At 41.3% G+C, this 20,278-nt stretch overlaps 1 protein-coding gene across 48 annotated transcripts in view; it reads right to left on the bottom strand.

The window, feature by feature from the left end:
- Positions 1–20,278, bottom strand: part of LOC121593718 (sodium channel protein para) — a 155,455-nt gene that overhangs the window by 120,843 nt on the left and 14,334 nt on the right. For all 48 annotated transcript variants that reach the window (XM_041916319.1, XM_041916326.1, XM_041916329.1 and 45 more), the window contains one exon: positions 19,858–20,013. In XM_041916319.1, coding sequence (XP_041772253.1) covers positions 19,858–20,013 — 156 coding nt within the window. The remainder of the gene's footprint in view (positions 1–19,857; positions 20,014–20,278) is intronic.

The raw sequence follows: 20,278 nt of genomic DNA, 5'->3' as shown, positions 1-20,278 counted from the left end.
TCAGGGCGAGATGATGGTATGGGTGGAGGCGTACTGGTGGGTGTTAAAAAAAACCCATTCCTTTTATAAACTCTCAATTCCTGCTATGAATTTGATCGAAGCGACTGCGATTCAAGCCAAAATAAAAGGTGAAGACGCCTGTGCACAGTGGGCAACGGCCATACAAACGCCGGGATAAAAATCAATTCCTCGTGCAATTGCAATTTTTCTTCATTCAATACAATTGCTCTTACTATACAGGGTAGTCCTACACTAAAATCGTCAAGACAGCGATTAAAACTTCATAATTTTCGCTCACAACATTGCATTATTGCGTATCAGTTAACAGCATCAATAATAATTGTTAGGAATTAAAATGAAGGCGGAATAAGTTTCTGACTGAAAACGAATTTATAAAGTTTGTTTGTTTTTTTTTATTACGGCCTGGCCGTATTAACCCGAATTTATAAAGTATTACGCGCTAAAAAAGTTGTGTTTTTTATGGTTTGATTGGAAAAAAGCTGATTCTTATCTTATGACCTTTTTAAACTGTTTTTCCTCTCTTCAGCTTTGTTTTTTGCCTGTTTGTTTCAAATGCCCGTTTATGACAGGTAGTTGGATACTGGTGGTTAATGGCTCATACAACAACACGTCAAAATCGCTCGCGCTATTTTCAAGAAAAAGTTTATTAATTTTCGGGTTCGCAGATGGTCACAGGTAATTTTAACGACAAAATATAGGAAAAATGTTGATCTATCTTATAATATACGACTCGCGAGTGATATCGAGTCGAATCGTAAAAAAAATCACTCTTCAACATGAAAATATCCTAAAAATCAGCAGGGATGTTTGGTTTTCAATCATTTATGAACTTAAAAACAAGTTTTTGTAAAATATTCAGACATAGCATGAAAGCATGGCAAAAAAACTTTCCAACGAAACATTGATTATCAAAATCTAAGCATTATATACTAAAATATGATGGTTTATGTTCGGTCGAAAAATAGCTCCAATTTGGGACAAGAAAACATAAAGTTTACACTTTAATATCCTATATCTCAGTAAGTTTAAGATAAAAACGGGAAATATTTTGGTTTCAACTAAGTTTAAGTATCTATTTTAAGAAAATGATTATGGTGTTAAACTGCGATGAAGTTGGTTTTTCGATTTTTATACAGGTGTTTGCCCAATGTGCCGTGGTGATATAATCCGTAACTTCTGTGATGATTTTCAACTATCTATTTTGAATACTGGTGAAGCAACTCGAATCCCCAAACCCCCGGCAAGGCCAAGCGGCTTAGATCTTTCCATAGTTTCCGCAACACTCGCTTTAGATTGCACCAGGGAGGTCATTCAAGACCCTCAAGGCTCCGATCATCTACCAACTTTGACAAAAATGTTTAGAGGTAATAGTACGGAAAAGAATTTAGATTTGAAATACGACCTTACACGCAACATAGACTGGCACAAATATGGGGAACTTATTAAAAAAATAATTTGCCTCACACGATACAAATAACCCAATGGAAAAATATGAAAAAATTGCAGCTTCCATTCTCCAGTGCGCTTTAGAATCCCAAACAAAAACTAACACTAGCAAAAATAAAAAAAAAGCAAACCTCCTACAATATGGTGGGATACCGAGTGCAGCGAGATGCACAAGAAAAAATCCTTAGCTTTTAAAGAATATAGTAGGGTAGGTTCCACGTCACTGTACGAAAGATACCAAACTTTAGAAAAAGCTTGCAAAAACCTACTGAAAGCTAAGAAAAGAGGGTATTGGAAGAGATGTATAAGCTGCTTAAGGAAACTGTTCGAAAGAATGATATTGCCTAGGTTAGACAGCTGGCTGGAAAACAACCAGTTGCTATCCAAAACACAATATGGCTTCCGTAAAAGAAGGACTGCAATGACTGTCTTACATTACTTACAACAGACATTCAGTTAGCCTTCGGTCGTAAACATGATATGACATCCATATTCCTTGATGTTAAAGGAGCTTTTGACTCCGTTTGTATGGACATATTGTGTCAACGACAGTGTTGTTAATTGTCGACATTTTTTTATGATTATCGCAGTAAGCGGGTGTCAAAATCATTTTTTGATCATGATATTCATGGTTACCATGACACGACTTTCAAAAAGCGACAATCATTTGTGCAATAACAATCAAAGCTTTTGCGATGATATGATTGCAAAAAATGTAGAATGAATGTCATTTGACATTTTTCATGAGACGCCAGAACTGCTTAATCGTGCATTTATCGATACTTAGCCATTAGACCACTTCATATTTTTACTCAGTCAACCAGGAAAATGGTCTTATCTTACAGAAGTATAGAAATTCACGCGAAAACACGAAAAAGTACCCATTTTCGATGAAGATCTAGTTCACTTGAGGTACGGCAAAATTAAAAAGTCAAATGATTGTAGCAGAAAAATATCATCGTGTCAAATGATATTTTTTTCTGTGATTGTCGAATGAATGCTTGGATCTAGAATGTAATGCTTCAAAAAGTATCATTTTTTAAAATTTTATGTCGACGACTATCACCGTTCGCAACACTGGTCAAGAATTAGAAAAAGCCGGTATTCCTCCCTAACTCAATAATATATTGTACACATTACTGTCTAAAAAAATAATGCACTTCAACAACAATTTTTTAAATTTTAACAGGACAAATTACTACGGGCTACCTTAAGACTCTTGTCTTAGTCCTTTGGTTTATAACTTCTACGTAAGAGATATTGACTGGTTGTACTCTTCGACAGTTGATGCTGTAGTATCTTTTGCTAGCTCCGACAGTGCCAAAATGGAAGCTTTATTGCAAAAAAACCATGAATAACTTAACAACTTGGTCAACAAACTTGGGGATTGAGTTTTCCACTGAAAAAACAAAACTTGTAGTCTTTTCAAAAAAATATCATCCTCCTGCTCCTAGGATATCATTAAAGGACAAGATAATAGACAATTTTAACACTTAAATACCTTGGAGTATGGTTCGATCGCAAATGCCTTTGGAGAAGACACATACAATACTTAGTAACAAAGTGTAGCAAAAGGATAAACTTCCTCAGAACGATTACGGGTACGTGGTGGGGAGCGCATCCCAGAGATTTACTGCAGCTTTTCAAATCAACAATCCTATCTTCCCTCGGGTATGGCTGCATATTTTTTCACTGGGCAGCTAGTACACATGTCCACCGGCTCAGGCGAATTCAATATCGATGCTTGCGTGTCTCGCTGGGATGCATGCTTTCTACACACACTATTTCCCTCGAGGTGATGGCTGGGATCATGCCACTAGACTTGCGATTTAAACAGCTATCACTAAGAATCCTGATTAAGGACTCCGCCTGCACCTCAAATAGCCTGGTTATAAAAAAACTTCATAGAACTGCATGATTTGAATCATGATTCAAAAATACTACAAATATGGCACGATTACTTGACTTTGGGCATTAAACCGCTGCTAACTAACACCCCACCTCCGATCAGTCATCAGACAAATTTGCCAGACAAATTCCTATCAATTGACGTCTCCATGACATATTCAGGGAAGATATTCATCAAGGACACTCTACCAGAAATAGCTCCAAAACTATTCGGAGAGCGTTTTGGGAATTTCATTTCATTTTTCAATTTCATTTCATTTCAAGTTCAAGTTCAGTATTCAAATTGTCAGCTTGATGGTTTCACAATTCCTAAATCTAACTAATTCCTAACTTAACCTATCTTAATTCCTAATACTAAAGCGACTTCTTTTGAGTACATGAAAACAGATATTAGATTAAAATAAAAACGTAAGAAGAGAAGAGTAAATAAGATTAGATATGATAGTCGGAAAAAAGAGGATGAGAAAATAAAGAAGATAGGGAAGAGTATCAGGGAAAAAGATTATAAAGGATTATAAACGGGGGTGGGGAGGATCTGTGCTAGTATTAAAAGCGCGAACACACAGGAGAAGAGGCTCGTTGGAATCAAATGTGGTGTGTTGAAAAACCATGTTTAGTGCGCTACGTGCCATTAAATTTCTGGAGGGTGTGTACAAGCCAATTTGCTCAAGGAGAGTGGGAGCATCGATATGCCCATTGAGCATGCGTCCGATGAATAGGACGCGCGCTTGGGAGCGTCTTACTTCCAGGGATTCCAGACCTAGCAAATTGCAGCGAGATTTGTAGCTGGGCATAGCGGCTTTGGAGCCAGCCATTCGTCAAAAAGCGAACCTTGTGAAAGCGAACCTTGTGGACCTTTTCAAATCTTAAGATCCATCCAGAACGGACTGGACCAACGACCACTGAAGCGTATTCCAATGTTGATCTAACTAAAGAACAATAAAGTGACTTAAGGCAAAGTGGATCAAATCTCTCGTGAGTCTATATATAAGCCCCGGCGTTCTAGAAGCACTTGCGACAACCGACTCTAAATGTTCGTTTAGTGATAATTTATCATCCCAAAGGACGCCAAGATCACGTATAAGGGAGGTTCGAGACAGCACAGAATTGGAGAGCGAATATTCGTAATGGATAGGGTTGCGGTTATGACAGAAAGATATTACAGAGCATTTTTCAGCGCAAAGACTTAGTTGGTTGTAGGAACACCATAAAGAGAATGAGTTAAGAAACTCCTGGAGCCGAAGGCAGTTACTGTGCGTTCTGATAGTTAAATATATTTTCAAATCATCAGCATACAGTAAATGACCTTCGGACGGGAGAATTTCATGAACATCACTGACAAAAAGTACGAATAAGAGAGGGCTCAAGACGCAGCCTTGTGGCACTCCAGAGGAGGGACAAAAGGACGAAGAAAAAGTAGTGTCGGTTTTTACACGAATGGACCTGCTATTTAAAAAAGAATAAAGCCAGTCAATTAACATATTAGAAAAACCAAGTTTTTTTAGTTTTAACAGCAGAAGGTGGTGGGGAACGGTATCAAAGGCGGCCTTGAAATCCGTGTAGATCGTGTCTACTTGCAAACCAGAATCAAGCGAGGGTATGACGTGAGACGCGAATTGCATTAAATTTGTGACCGTCGAGCGGTTTGGCATGAACCCATGTTGGTTCACGCTGATCCAGCTTTTTACCTGGAAAGAAATTACAGAGTGAACTGCAATTTCGAAAACATTGCTACAAGCCGGTAGCAGAACAATGCCACGGTAGTTTGACACGTCAGCGGAATTACCTTTCTTGAAGATGGAACTAAGTCAGCCCGATTTCCACGAGGAAGGGAAGAAGCAGAGACGCAGGGATAGATTGAAAATGAATGACAAAAGAGGGGCTATCACCACAGCCGTTTTTTTTTTAAAAAGGGAGGAATTCCGTCAGGGCCTGCAGAGAAAGATGGTTTTAGTTTTGGAAGAGCTTCTGAAACAGAATGTTCATCGAAGCCAAAGCAGGAAATCCATCAATCACATCTTGAGAGGTATACGAAAGACATTGAGATACGGTATTGGGTATTTGCGAGGGAGGGCTAAAAATGTAGGAGAAATGGTTGCGAAAAAGCGAGCAAATATCCTCCGGCGATGAGGCGTATACGGACTCTAAATGCATAGTGCTCGGGAGAGAGCTGCCTTTGCATCGAGCATTCATAAATTTCCAGAATGCACGGGGGTACCAGCGGAGGCGCGTCTGAAGGATAAGAATATAACCATTGTAGCGAGTGCGGTTATAAAGACGATATGCGGCAGCTGCATATTTGTAAGTTCTAAGAGCGTTAACAGAACGGGTACTCCAGTATGCACGTTGGTAGCGGGATTTGTCACGCTTCACGGACTTTAGTGTAGCATCAGACCAGGGAGGGGAACGAGGGGGATTGCGCTTGGGACAACATTGCGGGAGTGTGGATAAAAAGAGGGATGTGAAAGTAGAAACGGCCACATTTACATCTTTAACAGAGTAAAGTTGTGTCCAATCTATATTAGAAAGAGAAGTATTTAATAGGTTAAAATCCGTTTTTCTAAAATCGAGCGTGGGGGCGGTAATTAAACGAGAAGAGCTATGCTGAGAACGATTGCTGGGGGTAAGTGAACCTGTGATTCTAAGAGACAGTTCCAGCGGGGGGTTGTGAGGGTCTATCTGTAGGATGAGAACTGAAGCTTGCGAGACGTATGTACATGTAGACATTGCATTAGACTGATTTTTAGGGAAAGTAAAAATTAGATCAAGCTGAACCTGTCTGAAATTACTTACACTACTAAGCTGACTAAGTCTGTGGTAACGCACGATATCGATGAATTACCTTGAAGAATGAGCTGATGAGGCAGGAACTAGGAGCGGGAAGAAGGCGGGAGCTGGGTCCGGTAACGCGTGTCAGGTAATAGATGGAATGTTGAAATCACCGAACAGCAATAAACGATCAGTTTTTTTCATGCGCGAGATGATTTCGTCGATCGATGCATCTAACGCGTTAAGCGTGCTGGCATCGGCGCTGTGAGTAGGCGGCAGATAGATAGATCCGATGAAGAGAGAGCAGTATGGGAGTTTAAACGTATCCAGCACTGCTCGAGAGAGTCGGAAGCTGGCGAAATCTCGCAGGCTGCGAACTTTCAGGAGACAGCGATGAGAGTGCCCCCGCCGCGAAAGCGTGAGCTGTTGCGAGAATTGCGATCGCATCGGTATACAACGAAGTTGTTATCAAATGCTAGAGATGAGGGAATGTTCTCTGAGAGCCATGTTTCGGTGAGAATGAGTATATGGTATTCTGTATCAGCTGAAACGAGTCTGAGATCGTCTAGCTTGGTCCTTAAGCCACGGGTATTTTGGTAATAGAACCGTAGATCATCGATACGATGTGGGAATGAAGCGTGTAAGGGTAGCGGGGCACTAACCGCAATAGGTGAAGCGACCGAAGGTACAATTTCGAAGCGCTCAGCAGCATGATAGAGAGGGGTTATTGGCGTAGAGGTGCTGTTTGACTGCGCAGTTGTCGCTGCTGGTTCGTCGACAGGGGGGAAGTTGGCGGCGCTGAATCGGTACGGATAGACGGAAGTGATTCGTGTACTTGGGTCGCATCTGGTGATTGCCTGGGCCGGGATGGCGGCAGCGGTGGTTGAAGAAAATCCCGGCGAGCATTGTAGTCCAAAAATTCGCGGAATGCGAGGTGAGGGGGCCAAGAGCAGGGCGATAGAGCTTTGGCTTTCAGTGACAGGGGGACCCCGACCTTGAAAGATACAAAGGAAAGTCGCGATTCGTCAGCTCCTTGCTTTACCAATCGGATAACCATTACGTCACTGGTGTTTAGACGAGATTTTACAAAGGTGGTGAAGTTGTTCGCTGTGACGTCAGGGCTGATGTGTGCGAAGTAGATCCAGAAGCGAGGTTCGGAAACAGTAACCGTTTTGATAGCGTGATCATTGTTTGACGAACTTCCAGTGCCATGTAATAGCGGGGGTTGCGAGTGTTTTGATCCCGCGACGTTTGTGTTGGTGCTTGCACCGGTGTTGATCTGTGTTGGTGCTAACGGTGGATAATTGCCGTCGTAGGATATGTGAGCGTCATTAACCGGCCTAGGTGGGCATACATCACGACCAATATCCTGTTTAAGGCTGGAAATTGCGTTGTTAATATCGTTGCGTAGGAGATCTCTAAGCTCTCCCACAAGCGTGGATTTTAGGTGCTGCAAGTAAGGAATGACAGCACATCCTTTGCAATACCACTTTAGTTGGGGATTGCACTTTAGGTCCATTATAGAGCCTTTACTGAGGCCTATACAGGTAGGATGGTAAAGACCGTCACAAGTGCCACTACAGGGAACGGCCTCGCCGTTGATGGTGTTAGTGCAGGTTATGCAGCTCATCCTGTACTGTGTGCGATGGGGCTATGACTGCTCGTGTGGTGGTGTGAAGGTGTCGTCAGGAAACTGATAATGGCGCTGATGCGAAGATCCACAGCGACCTAACTTTTCAGGCGATGAAAACACAATGAACAGGCTCGCAAAACGCATTGAACACACGCAAATTGAGACGATCGCTCAAGTATCTGCAGCGCAGCCAACAGTGAAAGAGGTTCGCGAGTTGTAACCGGGGTAAAACACTTGGCGAAAGGGGAGCTGATGATAAACGCAGCCGACGGCGTTCGCGTTTGACGTTTGCGTTGTGCGGGAATGTAAACTTGAATAATGCATACTTCAAGGATGGCTCCAAGATAAATGGCAAAACAGACTGTGCGGTATTTTCGCGTCATCGAAATATCTCCTTACAGCTAGAAGCACCATGCACTGTATATGTTGCGGAACTTGCTGCTATCTCCTGTGCGCTAGAAAACATCGCTTCTAGACAAACAGATAGATACGCAATTTTCACAGATAGCCTCAGTGCCATCGAAGCCATTAGGTCTCAATCAATTGAAGGCTCAAACTATTTTCATCGGAAGATAAAAATATGTTTGCGTTCTCTCTCTCTGATAGAGGCTTCAAGTTAACCATAGCTTGGATTCCTGCTCACAGTGCAATAGCTGGCAACGAACACGCTGATAGACTGGCGAAAGCGGGATCGAACTCGATCGAAATACTCAGTCGACCTATATATCCGTAAGAAGTGCTTATGGTACCAAGGCATTACTGTATAGAAAAGATGCAACAATACTGGAGTGAAGATGATCTTGGTCGCCATTGTCATTCCATATTACCGAATGTTAATATACATCCATGGTTTAGAGGCTTGAAAGATGGACGTTCTTTTATCAGGGCTATGCCAAGACTGATTTCAAATCACTATGGTTTAAACGCTCATCTTCAGCGCATTGCATCTAAGACAAAAGAGTGTCCGTGTGCTATAGGACACCATGACATTGACCACTTACTTTGGTCGTGTCAAACGTACGAAAACTGTAGGTATCAGCTCCTTGCATCGGTGAAAACTCTAAAAAAGACACCATTCATTCCAGATTCGAGACCCTTTCGAGACCTCTTAGCTATGTTAGATATAAATGATCTTAAAATTATCCACACGTTTATGCAAAATAATAATATTTCCAGAATCGACATCGACATCGACAGAATCATGCCAAAGACCTGGGCGTTCTGCTTGACTCTAGTTTGAACTTTAAACAGCATATCGATGACGTTGTAGCCAGAGGAAATCAATTACTTGGCGTGGTTATCCGAACAACTAATGAATTCCGCAACCCCATGTGCATCAAAGCTGTGTACAACTGCATCGTTCGTTCGGTTCTGGAATATTCGTGCGTAGTCTGGAGCCCAACTACCGCTTCTTCAATTGCTCGACTTGAGGCGATTCAACGTAAGCTCACGAGATATGCCCTACGCCTACTTCCCTGGCAGGATCGCAATAATCTTCCTCCGTATGCTGCGCGGTGCCGTCTTCTAGGCCTTGAACCTCTTTCGGTTAGAAGACGCAATGCACAGTGCTCTTTCATCGCTGGATTGCTAAATGGCTCTATCGACTCATCGCCTTTGTTGCATCGAGTCGATATCTATGCACCATCCCGAACACTTAGGTCTAGAGAAACTCTACGGCTCGCTCAACCCCGTTCCAGTGCTGGTCGGTCTGACCCTATGTTCCGCATGTCGGCTGTCTTCAACACTGTCTCGGATTGCTTCGACTTCGACATCTCAACTCAGTGCTTCAAGGAACGTCTCCGGCTTTTGCCGTGGCCGCAGTGAATTGCGATGCAAATCTTATTTTTGCTATTTATTTTTTTTTTAAACTGAACTGTTACATCTTAATTAGGCCATACGGCCCGTTGTAGATTAAATAAATAATAATAATATAATCATTACATTTCACACACTTCCACACAATAAATACAGCTTACAATAGACAGTTTTTTTTCAAGTTTAACAAAATACACTTCCTCGAAAGGGGTTAATACGGCCAGGCCGTAATAAAAAAAAAACAAACAAACAAACAATCACAGAAAATATTCATTCCGAAAACGTTAGGATCCAAACTGAAATACATCGTAATATGCAAATACATCTATTATAATAGCTGATTTTGATGATAACGGTCCTCAGAAATTTAGAGCGAATGACGAAAATTCGTTCGCCGTGAAACTCATTTCCCCACGACATAATAGTTGAATATGAGTATTCTGCAAACCTTGCGATATATCACGTTTAGTGTTGATGATGGTAATGTTTAATATGTTTAATAGGTATATTGAAATATTTTTTGCGAGCAAGCATCGGAAATACTCAGCGGAACCCACGGAGTCATACACACATAAGATGACGAACATAGTTTCATCAAGAAAAATGAGTCATACTCCATTGTTAGAAACTAATCTAACCAAAATTGGGTGGAATTCTTTGCCAAGCATTTATTACGTGAGACGCGCATAAAAATTAGTCAGTGTTTCCCGCTGGTTATTTTAAGAGCCTCGAATCTTGCCCGCCGCTCCTTTTATGCCTTTTCCTTGCCGAATCCAACGCGATCGGTTGAAACCCAAACCGATATCTTATTTCAAAACGCGCGGTTACGACATGCGAAAAGGTTCCAACATCCATCGAATACAATATCCCGAATATTCACTTGTACGCGCGCGTGTCTCTAATCTATGTTGACTCTTTCTGATATTTTTTTCTTCTAATTTTAATTATAATATATAAAGAAAATTTTTATCATCATCATGAAGATTGTGATGACAACTGCAGTTACACATTTAATAATGACATGAGACATCTACATATATTACACGTTACACAGTTTGCTTAAAATAGATGACGCACTTACGTTTAAAATCCGACAAGGTTCTTGCATTCTTGATTTCTCCTGGTAATTTGTTGACGATGGACCCCCTACTCTTCCAGATACCTAGGCAACAGGCCTTTTAACATTTTAAAAATAAAATGCATAGTCTGATACACAATTTACGCGAATTTACGCCAATTTACTTATCACTCCACACTTCTTTGCCACTTTAGCGATGACCCAGTCAATGTGAATGTGAAACTTCTACCTGTCGTCTAAGATTTTAGATTTTTAGAGGCATTTAGCCTTTAAGTTTTTCAATTCATTCCTAATTTATTAAAATGGATGGAGTTTCGTCTAATAAACCTGCACACATCACCATGTAACAAGTCTTGTTAATGTTTTGTAGCATATCTATTAAGAAACTTTAGGCTACTAAGAGTTGACCAAACTAGACGTGCATATAGCGATAATGAACCTTTGACTGCGATGGCTTTTAGATTTAATGCACATTATGACTCTTTTGACTGGAATTCCCTAAGTTAACCTGTTTTTCTTGCTGTGATACTCTGTGTTATTTATTTTGTGCTGATGTTACATTGTACCGTGATGCTTTATGTTATTATAAGTTTAGTTTATAAGATCAGTGATAAGGCCAATGATGGCCAATCACTTAACATTTACAAATAAACAAATAAACAAATAAACAAATATCTACTAAACAGAACTTATTATAAACCACACTATCAGCTATAGACACATTGTAACACATTTCGAAAACAACCGAAACGCACAGCATAAGCAATTCCAGCGTTACTGCAGCAAAGTGGACAAACAGTGAACGCATAGCAACTTATTGCTAAAAGCGCAGTGTAGGCCAAGATCGACGAACGCACCCGTTCTTTGGCTAGAACAGTTTAAACTTTCCAGAACATTCGTAAAACCACTAAGAGCGCAGTACAGGCACAAAATGACAGACACCTCACTCCGATACAATGAATAAATTGCACCTCATATCAATAACCTAAACCTAAACGAGGCCTCCCTTGGGGTGACAGAACGCTGCGCAGGCTCAAAACGGCTAAAGCTGCCGCGTATCGCGATTATTTGTTGCGTAGGTGTCCCGCTGCATTGCGCAACTATAATACTGCGCGCTCTCTCTATCGGCGCTATAACAGCTACCTGGGTCACGTACGGCGTACGGTTTTGCGCTGCCGCGGCAATTAACGTGTACTGTGGAACTTCGCAAACAATCGTCAGAAATCCTCTGGTTTTCCTAGCTCCGTTAGTTACAACGGGCGCAACGGCAACAATCCGTCTGCTGTATGTGATATTTTTGCCTCGCGCTTTGCCGCCACCTTCCTTCGAGCGGTAAGTGATGAGAGACAGATAGCCGACGCATTATCAAACGTACCGGTGGATGCTATGACCCCAAACTTGCCGATCATCGATGAGTATTCAGTCTCGAAAGCGATTGACAGGCTGATACCTTCGTATGCTCCAGGGCCTGACGGGATCCCGGCTTCCACTCTTAAGCGTTGTGTCACCACCATTGCGCCCATCCTGGCCTCGATTTTTCACGACTTGCTGCGTTCGGACATCTATCCTGCCTGCTGGAAAACTTCGTGGCTTGTTCCAGTGCACAAAAAGGGGGACAAATCAAATGCATGTAATTACCGTGGCATTACATCGCTTTGTGCCTGCGCTAAGGTCTTCGAGCTCCTGGTGTACGAACCTCTCCTCGCAGCTGCCTCGAACTACATTAGCGCAGCTCAACATGGATTTGTCCCTCAGCGTTCAACCACCACCAATCTGGTTGAGTTCGTTAGCCTTTGCCACAGGACTATCGATGCCGGCCCGTAGATTGACGCAGTTTACACGGACATCAAGGCTGCCTTCGATAGCGTTCCGCACGCCTTGCTGCTCACAAAGCTCGAAACGCTTGGCCTGCCTGTGCAGCTACTGGCCTGGATGCGTTCCTATCTTGCTGGTCGCACATACTGCGTGAAGATCCGACCCCATACGTCGCGCCGTATCGATGCTTTTTCGGGGGTGCCGCAAGGGAGTAACCTTCGACCGCTGCTGTTTGTCATTTTCCTGAATGACGTAACACGGTTGCTCCCTCCTGACAGCCACCTACTGTATGCAGACGACGCGAAGCTGTTCCTGTCTATCCGTGACCGGTCAGACCAACTCCGCCTTCAAGCCACTCTAAGTGCCTTCCAGTCATGGTGCTCTTTGAATGGTCTTGAATTGTGCGTCGAGAAGTGTGTTGTCGTTACGTTTGCGAGAAAGCGGTGCCCCTTAGTGTATGGCTGTGCGTTAAATGGATCTACCATTGGGCGCAAAAGCTGTGTCACGGATCTAGGAGTGCTCCTTGACGAAAAGTTGAGCTTCCACGACCAGCTAGAGCACGTTGTCACTAAGTGTGTAGCGTTTCGGATTGTGTTGTGAGTCTTTTTTAGGTGTGAAAAGTGTTAATATTATAAGTGGTACTTTGCGTTTCATTAACCCACGCCAAAATATTACTCACTTTTAGTGATTGTTCACGCTACAGAATATTTCCGTCGAAAAAGGCCCTACGGCGCCAGCCCAGCCCTTTTTATAGCGAATTGCGCCGCCTACGCTTTTCAACTTTCCGACTCGCGCGTGTAACCACTACTTGTTATCATGAGCCGTCCCGTCACCCTAATGTTTACGTTCTGTAATGTTTACGTTCTCCAACAAAGTGTAACCAATTGATCGACATGAACACTACCTTGCGGAACACCAAGGATGTTTTCTATAGAGTCTGAATACAAAACTTACAAAAGTTACAAAATAATGTTCCCTGTGGTTTTTTTTTTCTTTTTCAAATAACTTTCGAACCAATTGAACTCCCTCCCCACGATACCAAAACGCCTTAAGGTAGAAAGTAACAATGGCCTTGATATGTTTTTCAAATGCCCGTTTTAGATCCAAGAAAACAGCAATTATGGATTCCTTCTGATCCATCAACACCTTCCATCTCGTTATCACAGGATTCAAAGCAGTCTAACATGAGTGTCCCTGCCGATATCCTGATTGCTCTTGGATCAACAGCTCGTTTCAAGTCTGTAGGGCAGAAAAATCACCGCTCGTTCTTCGAAGAAAAATATGTTACATAGGATTTTTTTTAATACGATAAAGCAAAACCGTGAGCAACGAACGGATTTTCATCGTTTGTCCCAACTTGCTGAGGACGAATGATACAGGGTGTTCCAAGACAGTTTCGAATGTTAACATTGTTATTTAACGCATCCAAGATGTTTTTCAACAGCTGTCAACTGATTTATTTGTTTCAAAATGAAATTTCAACAGTTTCAACACATGATTTTCTACGCATAACAAAGAACTATCATTCTCAATCCAGCTTGAGTAGTGTTGAAAATTATACTGTAGAAATTAAAAAAATATTGTGATGGAAATACAATGTCAGATCGATGTGAACTTTTTGCTTGCGGTGAGTAACAACGTTTACATTCGAAACAGACTTGGAAAACCCTGAAAGTCCCACCTTACCCCAAAGTACGATTGAGTATGGATGGAAGGATGGAAGTATATTTTAGATAATATTACTCTGATGATGGTGTTTACGAGTAACTGATTTCATTGGACAACACTTGGAAGATACATACACGCAGGAAGACAAAAACAGTTTCATCATCGACTCCCAAATCAGAATCGGTTCCTGAATCGGAATCAACTCAGGAATCGCAATTGGTTCGAGGATTGCAATGGACTCCAGAATCAGAATTGGTCCCGGAATTGGAATTGGCTCTGGAATCAGCATCAGTTCCGGTTGTTATAACTGCTTTCGGATGTTGTTCAAATTTCTGCAAGCCGTAGACTTATTTAAGGCGGCTTGAGGCGAGCTCCAAAATAAAAATCTATTTACCCAGAGATTCGATCCGAAAAGAACGTTCGTATAGCATTCGCTCCTATTTATAATATTTCGGTTTACCGCCATTCCGTTTCCATCTAACCTTTTTCTATCGTTTTGGCCAATTAATCTTCGCTAATATTCCATGTTTCCGATCTCTCAAACCTATGGCATAGCTCTAGCCATCCTACACTGTCAGAGCCGCTCAACTCTGTTCGTAACACCGGTATTGAAATCAGAAGTTTCAGAAGCAGAATCAGTTCCGGAATTTCTATGATGATGATAATGATGAGAATCAATATTTTATTGCCATAATACATTGGGTGAGAAGAATTGGATTTTTTCTGTTAAGATGAATTCCAGCAAGCAATTTCACATGAATATTCTTCTCGTCAGTGTAATAACGCCAACGGATCAGTTTTGGTTTTTGTTGTTAACTATTCTATTTCAACGAAAACAATTGATAGCACGTTGAAAAAAACTCTGGTTTTGTTCTATCTTTCATTTGAATGAAAATAAGTTTACCTTTGATTGAGCACTGTGACAGTTAAATTCGTTTTGATATAGGAACAACTATGAACATGTAAGTTATAACAGTGTATCTGGTATAACTGGTACAATATTGCATGACAATATATTGCATTATGCAGTACGTTAGGGCATAGTCTTTTCACACTGTTGAACTCCGCGGTTGTCAGAGATCACGATTTTGAACGATAAACATTCACTTGAGTGCCATATTCCCGAGTGGACGTGTTTGAGCATCGCTCCGCACTTAGTTAAAGTTATTGTATTCCAACGCTAACAGTCAGGCGTATTCTATTATGAACTCGATTCGATTCGAGTCGAGAAAATGAACTCCAAAGTGAACTTTTCCATACAAATGAACATACAAAATTCATCAAATCGACGTCGAGACGACTCGATTACTAGAATAGAATACGTCTGAGTGATATACCTATTTAGTTAACTCTCAAGTGGTTTGCACGCTGCTATTGCGCAATTGACTGAAACTGTTTCACTCATACGACATCAATAGTTTACGCTTGCTCGTACCTTGTTTTTGCTATTAAGAGTAACTATGGCTGATTCCTGTGCCAAGTGTGAGCGTTATGTGACCTCTGATGACCCGGCGTATACATTTGACGGTTTTTGTAAACACCGTTTTCATACCACATGTCTGGGTATTTCTAGCGCAGTGTACAAGGAACTCACCAAAGCAGATACACAGTCAGGCTTATTCTATTCTGAACACGATTCGATTCGAGTCGAGAAAATGAACTCCAATGTGAACTTTTTCATACAAATGAACACACATAATTCATCAACTTGACGTCGAGACGACTCGATTATAAGAATAGAATACGACTGAGTGTTTGTGGTTGTGTTCGAAGTGCCTCGAGCTACGTCCACGCAAACAATGAGACCCCAAATTTTGAGCGATTCAGGCCGAGGGGTATGAGGAAGCTTGAGGAAGCACGGAGAAACGCGCTGCGATGAGAGTTCGCATTCTGTTTTACACTTCACTAACACCAATACAAATACCGTGCTTTGACGACCCGTCTGTGAATGTGTGTGTCTTCTTTCAGCGAGCTCAACAACTTGGAGCTGCTCGTCACATCGTGTTGTCTCACTTACACTACAGCATCGAACCATCGCTCCGTATGTCCCCCCTCATACGCGTACAAAACCATCAGTGCAGCGCGACGCTTTGCCGGAGATGGTTGTGCGCGTTTTGTTCTAAGTCCCGCGCGCAGTGTTTGTGTGCTGGTGCGAATTTCGTTCAAAGTCTCGTGCGCTGATGTGTTTTGGTGAAGTGTGAAGTGAACAAACAATGTGCACAGACGCACATGCAGTGCGTGCATCGACATGTAAGAATTTGCTGAACAGAGGCAACGCAGATTGTCGACAAGTTTCCCGCAGCCTAGCTCGACCCGGTACTTTACAGTACGACGCCATTCGTGAAAATGAAAGATTCTAAATGAATTGTGAATGTGTACTTTATGTTGCAATAAAGTGTTATATGTAATAAAAAATGACCATGTTTGTGTTTGTTTTTAGAATAAGTGCGTATTTGCGATCGTGTCTATGCATGAAAGAAAACGAGAAACGAAAGAAACAAATATCTTTGGATGTGTTGGTAGCATGACTGGAAAGAACACGAACACATTGAGAACTGCAGAGCGCACCGTGCGTTCCGGGTGGGGAGGGGGAGGGCTCGCGCGAGGGTGTAACTCATTCCTCCAAGAGTAACTGCTAACGGATGGCGGTACTCAACCCGTCCGGCAAATTTAGTGTTCCCCGTTAGCAGTTACTCTTGGAGGAATGAGTTACACCTCGCGCGAGCCCTCCCCCTCCCCACACACAACCATCTCCGACAAAGCATCGCGCTGTACTGGTGGTTTTGCACGCGTAGGAGGGGGGACATACGGAGCGATGGTTAGATGCTGTAGTGTAAGCGAGACAACACGATGTGACGAGCAGCTCCAAGTTGTTGAGCTCGCTGAAAGAAGACACACACATTCACAGACGTATTTGTTTGGTGTTAGTGAAGCGCGCGTGTAAAACAGAATGCGAACTCTCATCGCAGCGCGTTTCTCCGTGCTTCCTCAAGCTTCCTCATAACCCTCGGCCTGAATCACTCAAAATTTGGGGTCTCATTGTTTGCGTGGAAAACACTCAAAAAATACACTCATTTTGCCGGACGGGGGGGATCGTGCCAACGCATAAAATAAAACGAAAAACGAAAGAAACAAATATCTTTGGATGTGTTGGTAGCATGACTGGAAAGAACACGAACACATTGAGAACTGCAGAGCGCACCGTGCGTTCCGGGTGGGGAGGGGAAGGGCTCGCGCGAGGTGTAACTCATTCCTCCAAGAGTTACTGCTAACGGGGGACGGTACTCAAATCACTCAAAAAATACACTCATTTTGCCGGACGGGTATTTATCCTCGGAAAGGATACACTAACACCCTAAAATTGTATGGGCTTCCGGGGGTATTAAAGGGACCGAACATTGAATAAAGAAACCATTCGGATTTTGCAACTTTAAGAAACCTCGTCTTTTTTAATTTTGCATATTCGGATCATGAAAGAAATCTCTCATCCCTCTTCATCCCCTTCTGCGACATAGGCTCCACAAATTACTTGAGAGAGCAACTAGCGGGAAGGTTAATCATTGGTGTCGAACGGTTGAGAAGATCGCTGTTACCCTAGCGGGTTTGATTTACATGGCCGCATCTTTCGCGTGGCCCACAGATCCGTTAGCCGTCGTAACACTTGAGGTTAAATTTTCCATGTGTAACACTAACATTGCTTATATATGACATTGCGATAACCATTTGAAAACAGAAAAGAATGCTATAAAAATCTGATTGTTTTACGGGGTAACAATAATGGGCGACAAGACGGCAACATATATTTTCCAGATTCAAGTTGGGATTTTACGCGTTCAAAACCTAGTGTTACCAAATCGAAAAGAGTTTACGGATTGGAATTGTATGTACGATGTTGACAATCGTTTAACGTGTTCAAAAAATAGTGTTATGATGTTGAGCTAGTTTGAGAAACCCTGTATGTATGCATTTACGCGATGTCAATTTCCTATGAGCCTGGTGCTCCTTTTTATTTTATTTCTAAAATTGTATAATATGTATTCATTTAAGCTTGGAAATAAAAAAAACTGGCCCGCGACTGATGCACATTTCATAAATTGAAAAGTTTTCCGACTGCTGCTCTCTTTAGGCCGCGGGCCCATGGGGATTCTCAACGCTCATTTTCTCAAGCACTCATGAGTGCTTTTGAGAAACCCTCGTTCTCAGCGTTTGTCGAATCGGAAAAAAATCGGTTTTGAGAATTGAAATAGGAAATTGAAATAGGCTTATTGAAATAGGAGCAATTGTGCTATTCGTTTTTCGGTAATCACTTTGGACAATGTATTCAATGTTTATAATTAAAAAAGTAAAAAAAAACATGCGATTAAAACTTATTTTCTATTTAAAGCTTCAAACAACGCTTGAGTGGCTATCGGGGCGAGTACCGGCTTCGAACGACGAAATCCGTTCGACGCTCATGAGAGAATGAGAATCATGAGATATAACTGTCAATCATTTTAAGACGTTTATATCTACGATTCAAGGATGGTAAAGTTTTGAATTTTGATCTTTTTTGCCGTTGGTATTGGATTTCATTCGTTACATCATTATTCGATGATTTGTTATCAATTATAAGGCAGCTTTACTCACTTTCTTGAAATTTCAATTGAACTTAGTTCAAATTTAGGAGGGACGACAGGATTGGATTTACTTTATAAAAATGTATAAAAATACTGATAGATTTTATTTTAAAGAGTTATAAACGTTATTTACATGGTGAAAATGTTTTGCAATATTTTTCTTTAAAGTTTTCAGCAGTGTAACAAATTTATGTGAAAAACATTAATCTTCATATATATTATTATGTTATTGCATAATACTTTATGTACTTTATATTTGTAGGTATATAATATAATATAATATTATATATATAGATCACAAAACATTTTCAAAATGTTACATACCTCTATGTTCAATTTACTTCAATCATTTAAAGCAAAATTTAAAGCAAAACGTTACATTGAAAACAACATTCGTTTCAAATCCGCAGCGCAAAACCTCGCGGATTTCTCTCCATACAAACGGGAACGTTCGACCCCGGCAGGTAGAACTCATTCTTTCACGCGCTTCTTACGGTCTCTCAATGGTACGTTATTTTAAAACTGAGCGCCAAGTGAGCGCCTTCTGACAACCGCGGCGAACGGATCTCGTCGTTCGTAGCCCATAGTCGCCCCGTATATCAGTTTCTCAGAGTGAGAAAAATAGACGATGGCCACGGGCTCGCGCCTGAGAACAAGTTTTGAGTGCTTGAGAAACTTAAATTGAGTGCTTGAGAATGTTTTCTCAGCTTGAGAAAGCCCCGTGGCCCCGCGGCCTTAGATAAATGTCATGAGGATGAATGTACATGCTTTATTTTCTTAAATTTTTTACTAAATACTCATTGAACTCATAGAAATGAAAACTTATCAAAGTTTGAAGCTTTTCGATATTTAATTTTGTTCTTTATTCTCAAAAGAATGGCATAGTTGGCGGTATCACTAAGTAAAAACATATTAAAATAGTACATTTCAAATAACGTAGGTGACCATTAGATCGCCTTGCATAAGGTTTAGTTATGTACGTAATATGTATGAATATGAGTATAAATGAAACATAGTTTGCAACAAAATTGGATTTTTTCGATTAAACACAAAATATATGAGGGTATATGAAGCAAAAGAATACCTACCCTTTGATTTGAATAGAAACTGTCAATATCCTCGAGAGGCGTGGAGGCCAACTCCGGGGGGAAGCTGCCTTGCATTCGAACTGGGACTGGTACACCCTGTTCAAGTGTAGGGTCCGGTTGGGGACCTTCATCCTCATCCTCGTCATCGTAGCGTATCTAGCAGTTTATAATTACACAATAGACGCATCGAGAATTTGCGTACCAGTAATGTAAAGTCACGTTTACAATCGTCAGTCACGCCATTCGTACAATAAAGTAATCAACGATGATTAGTAAAAATTGAAAAGAGAGAAAATGGATAGATAGTATAAAACTAGTAAGTAATTAGCACCGACTTTTGTATATGTATATGTATGAGTGTCTTTAAAAACGAATTTGTGATTTGCATTCTAGAACTTCAAAAATCACCTTGTTTTGTTAT

Source organism: Anopheles merus, chromosome 2L (genome assembly GCF_017562075.2).
Source record: "Anopheles merus strain MAF chromosome 2L, AmerM5.1, whole genome shotgun sequence".
NCBI lineage: Eukaryota > Metazoa > Arthropoda > Insecta > Diptera > Culicidae > Anopheles > Anopheles merus.
This window is presented reverse-complemented; position numbering and strand designations above follow the sequence as displayed.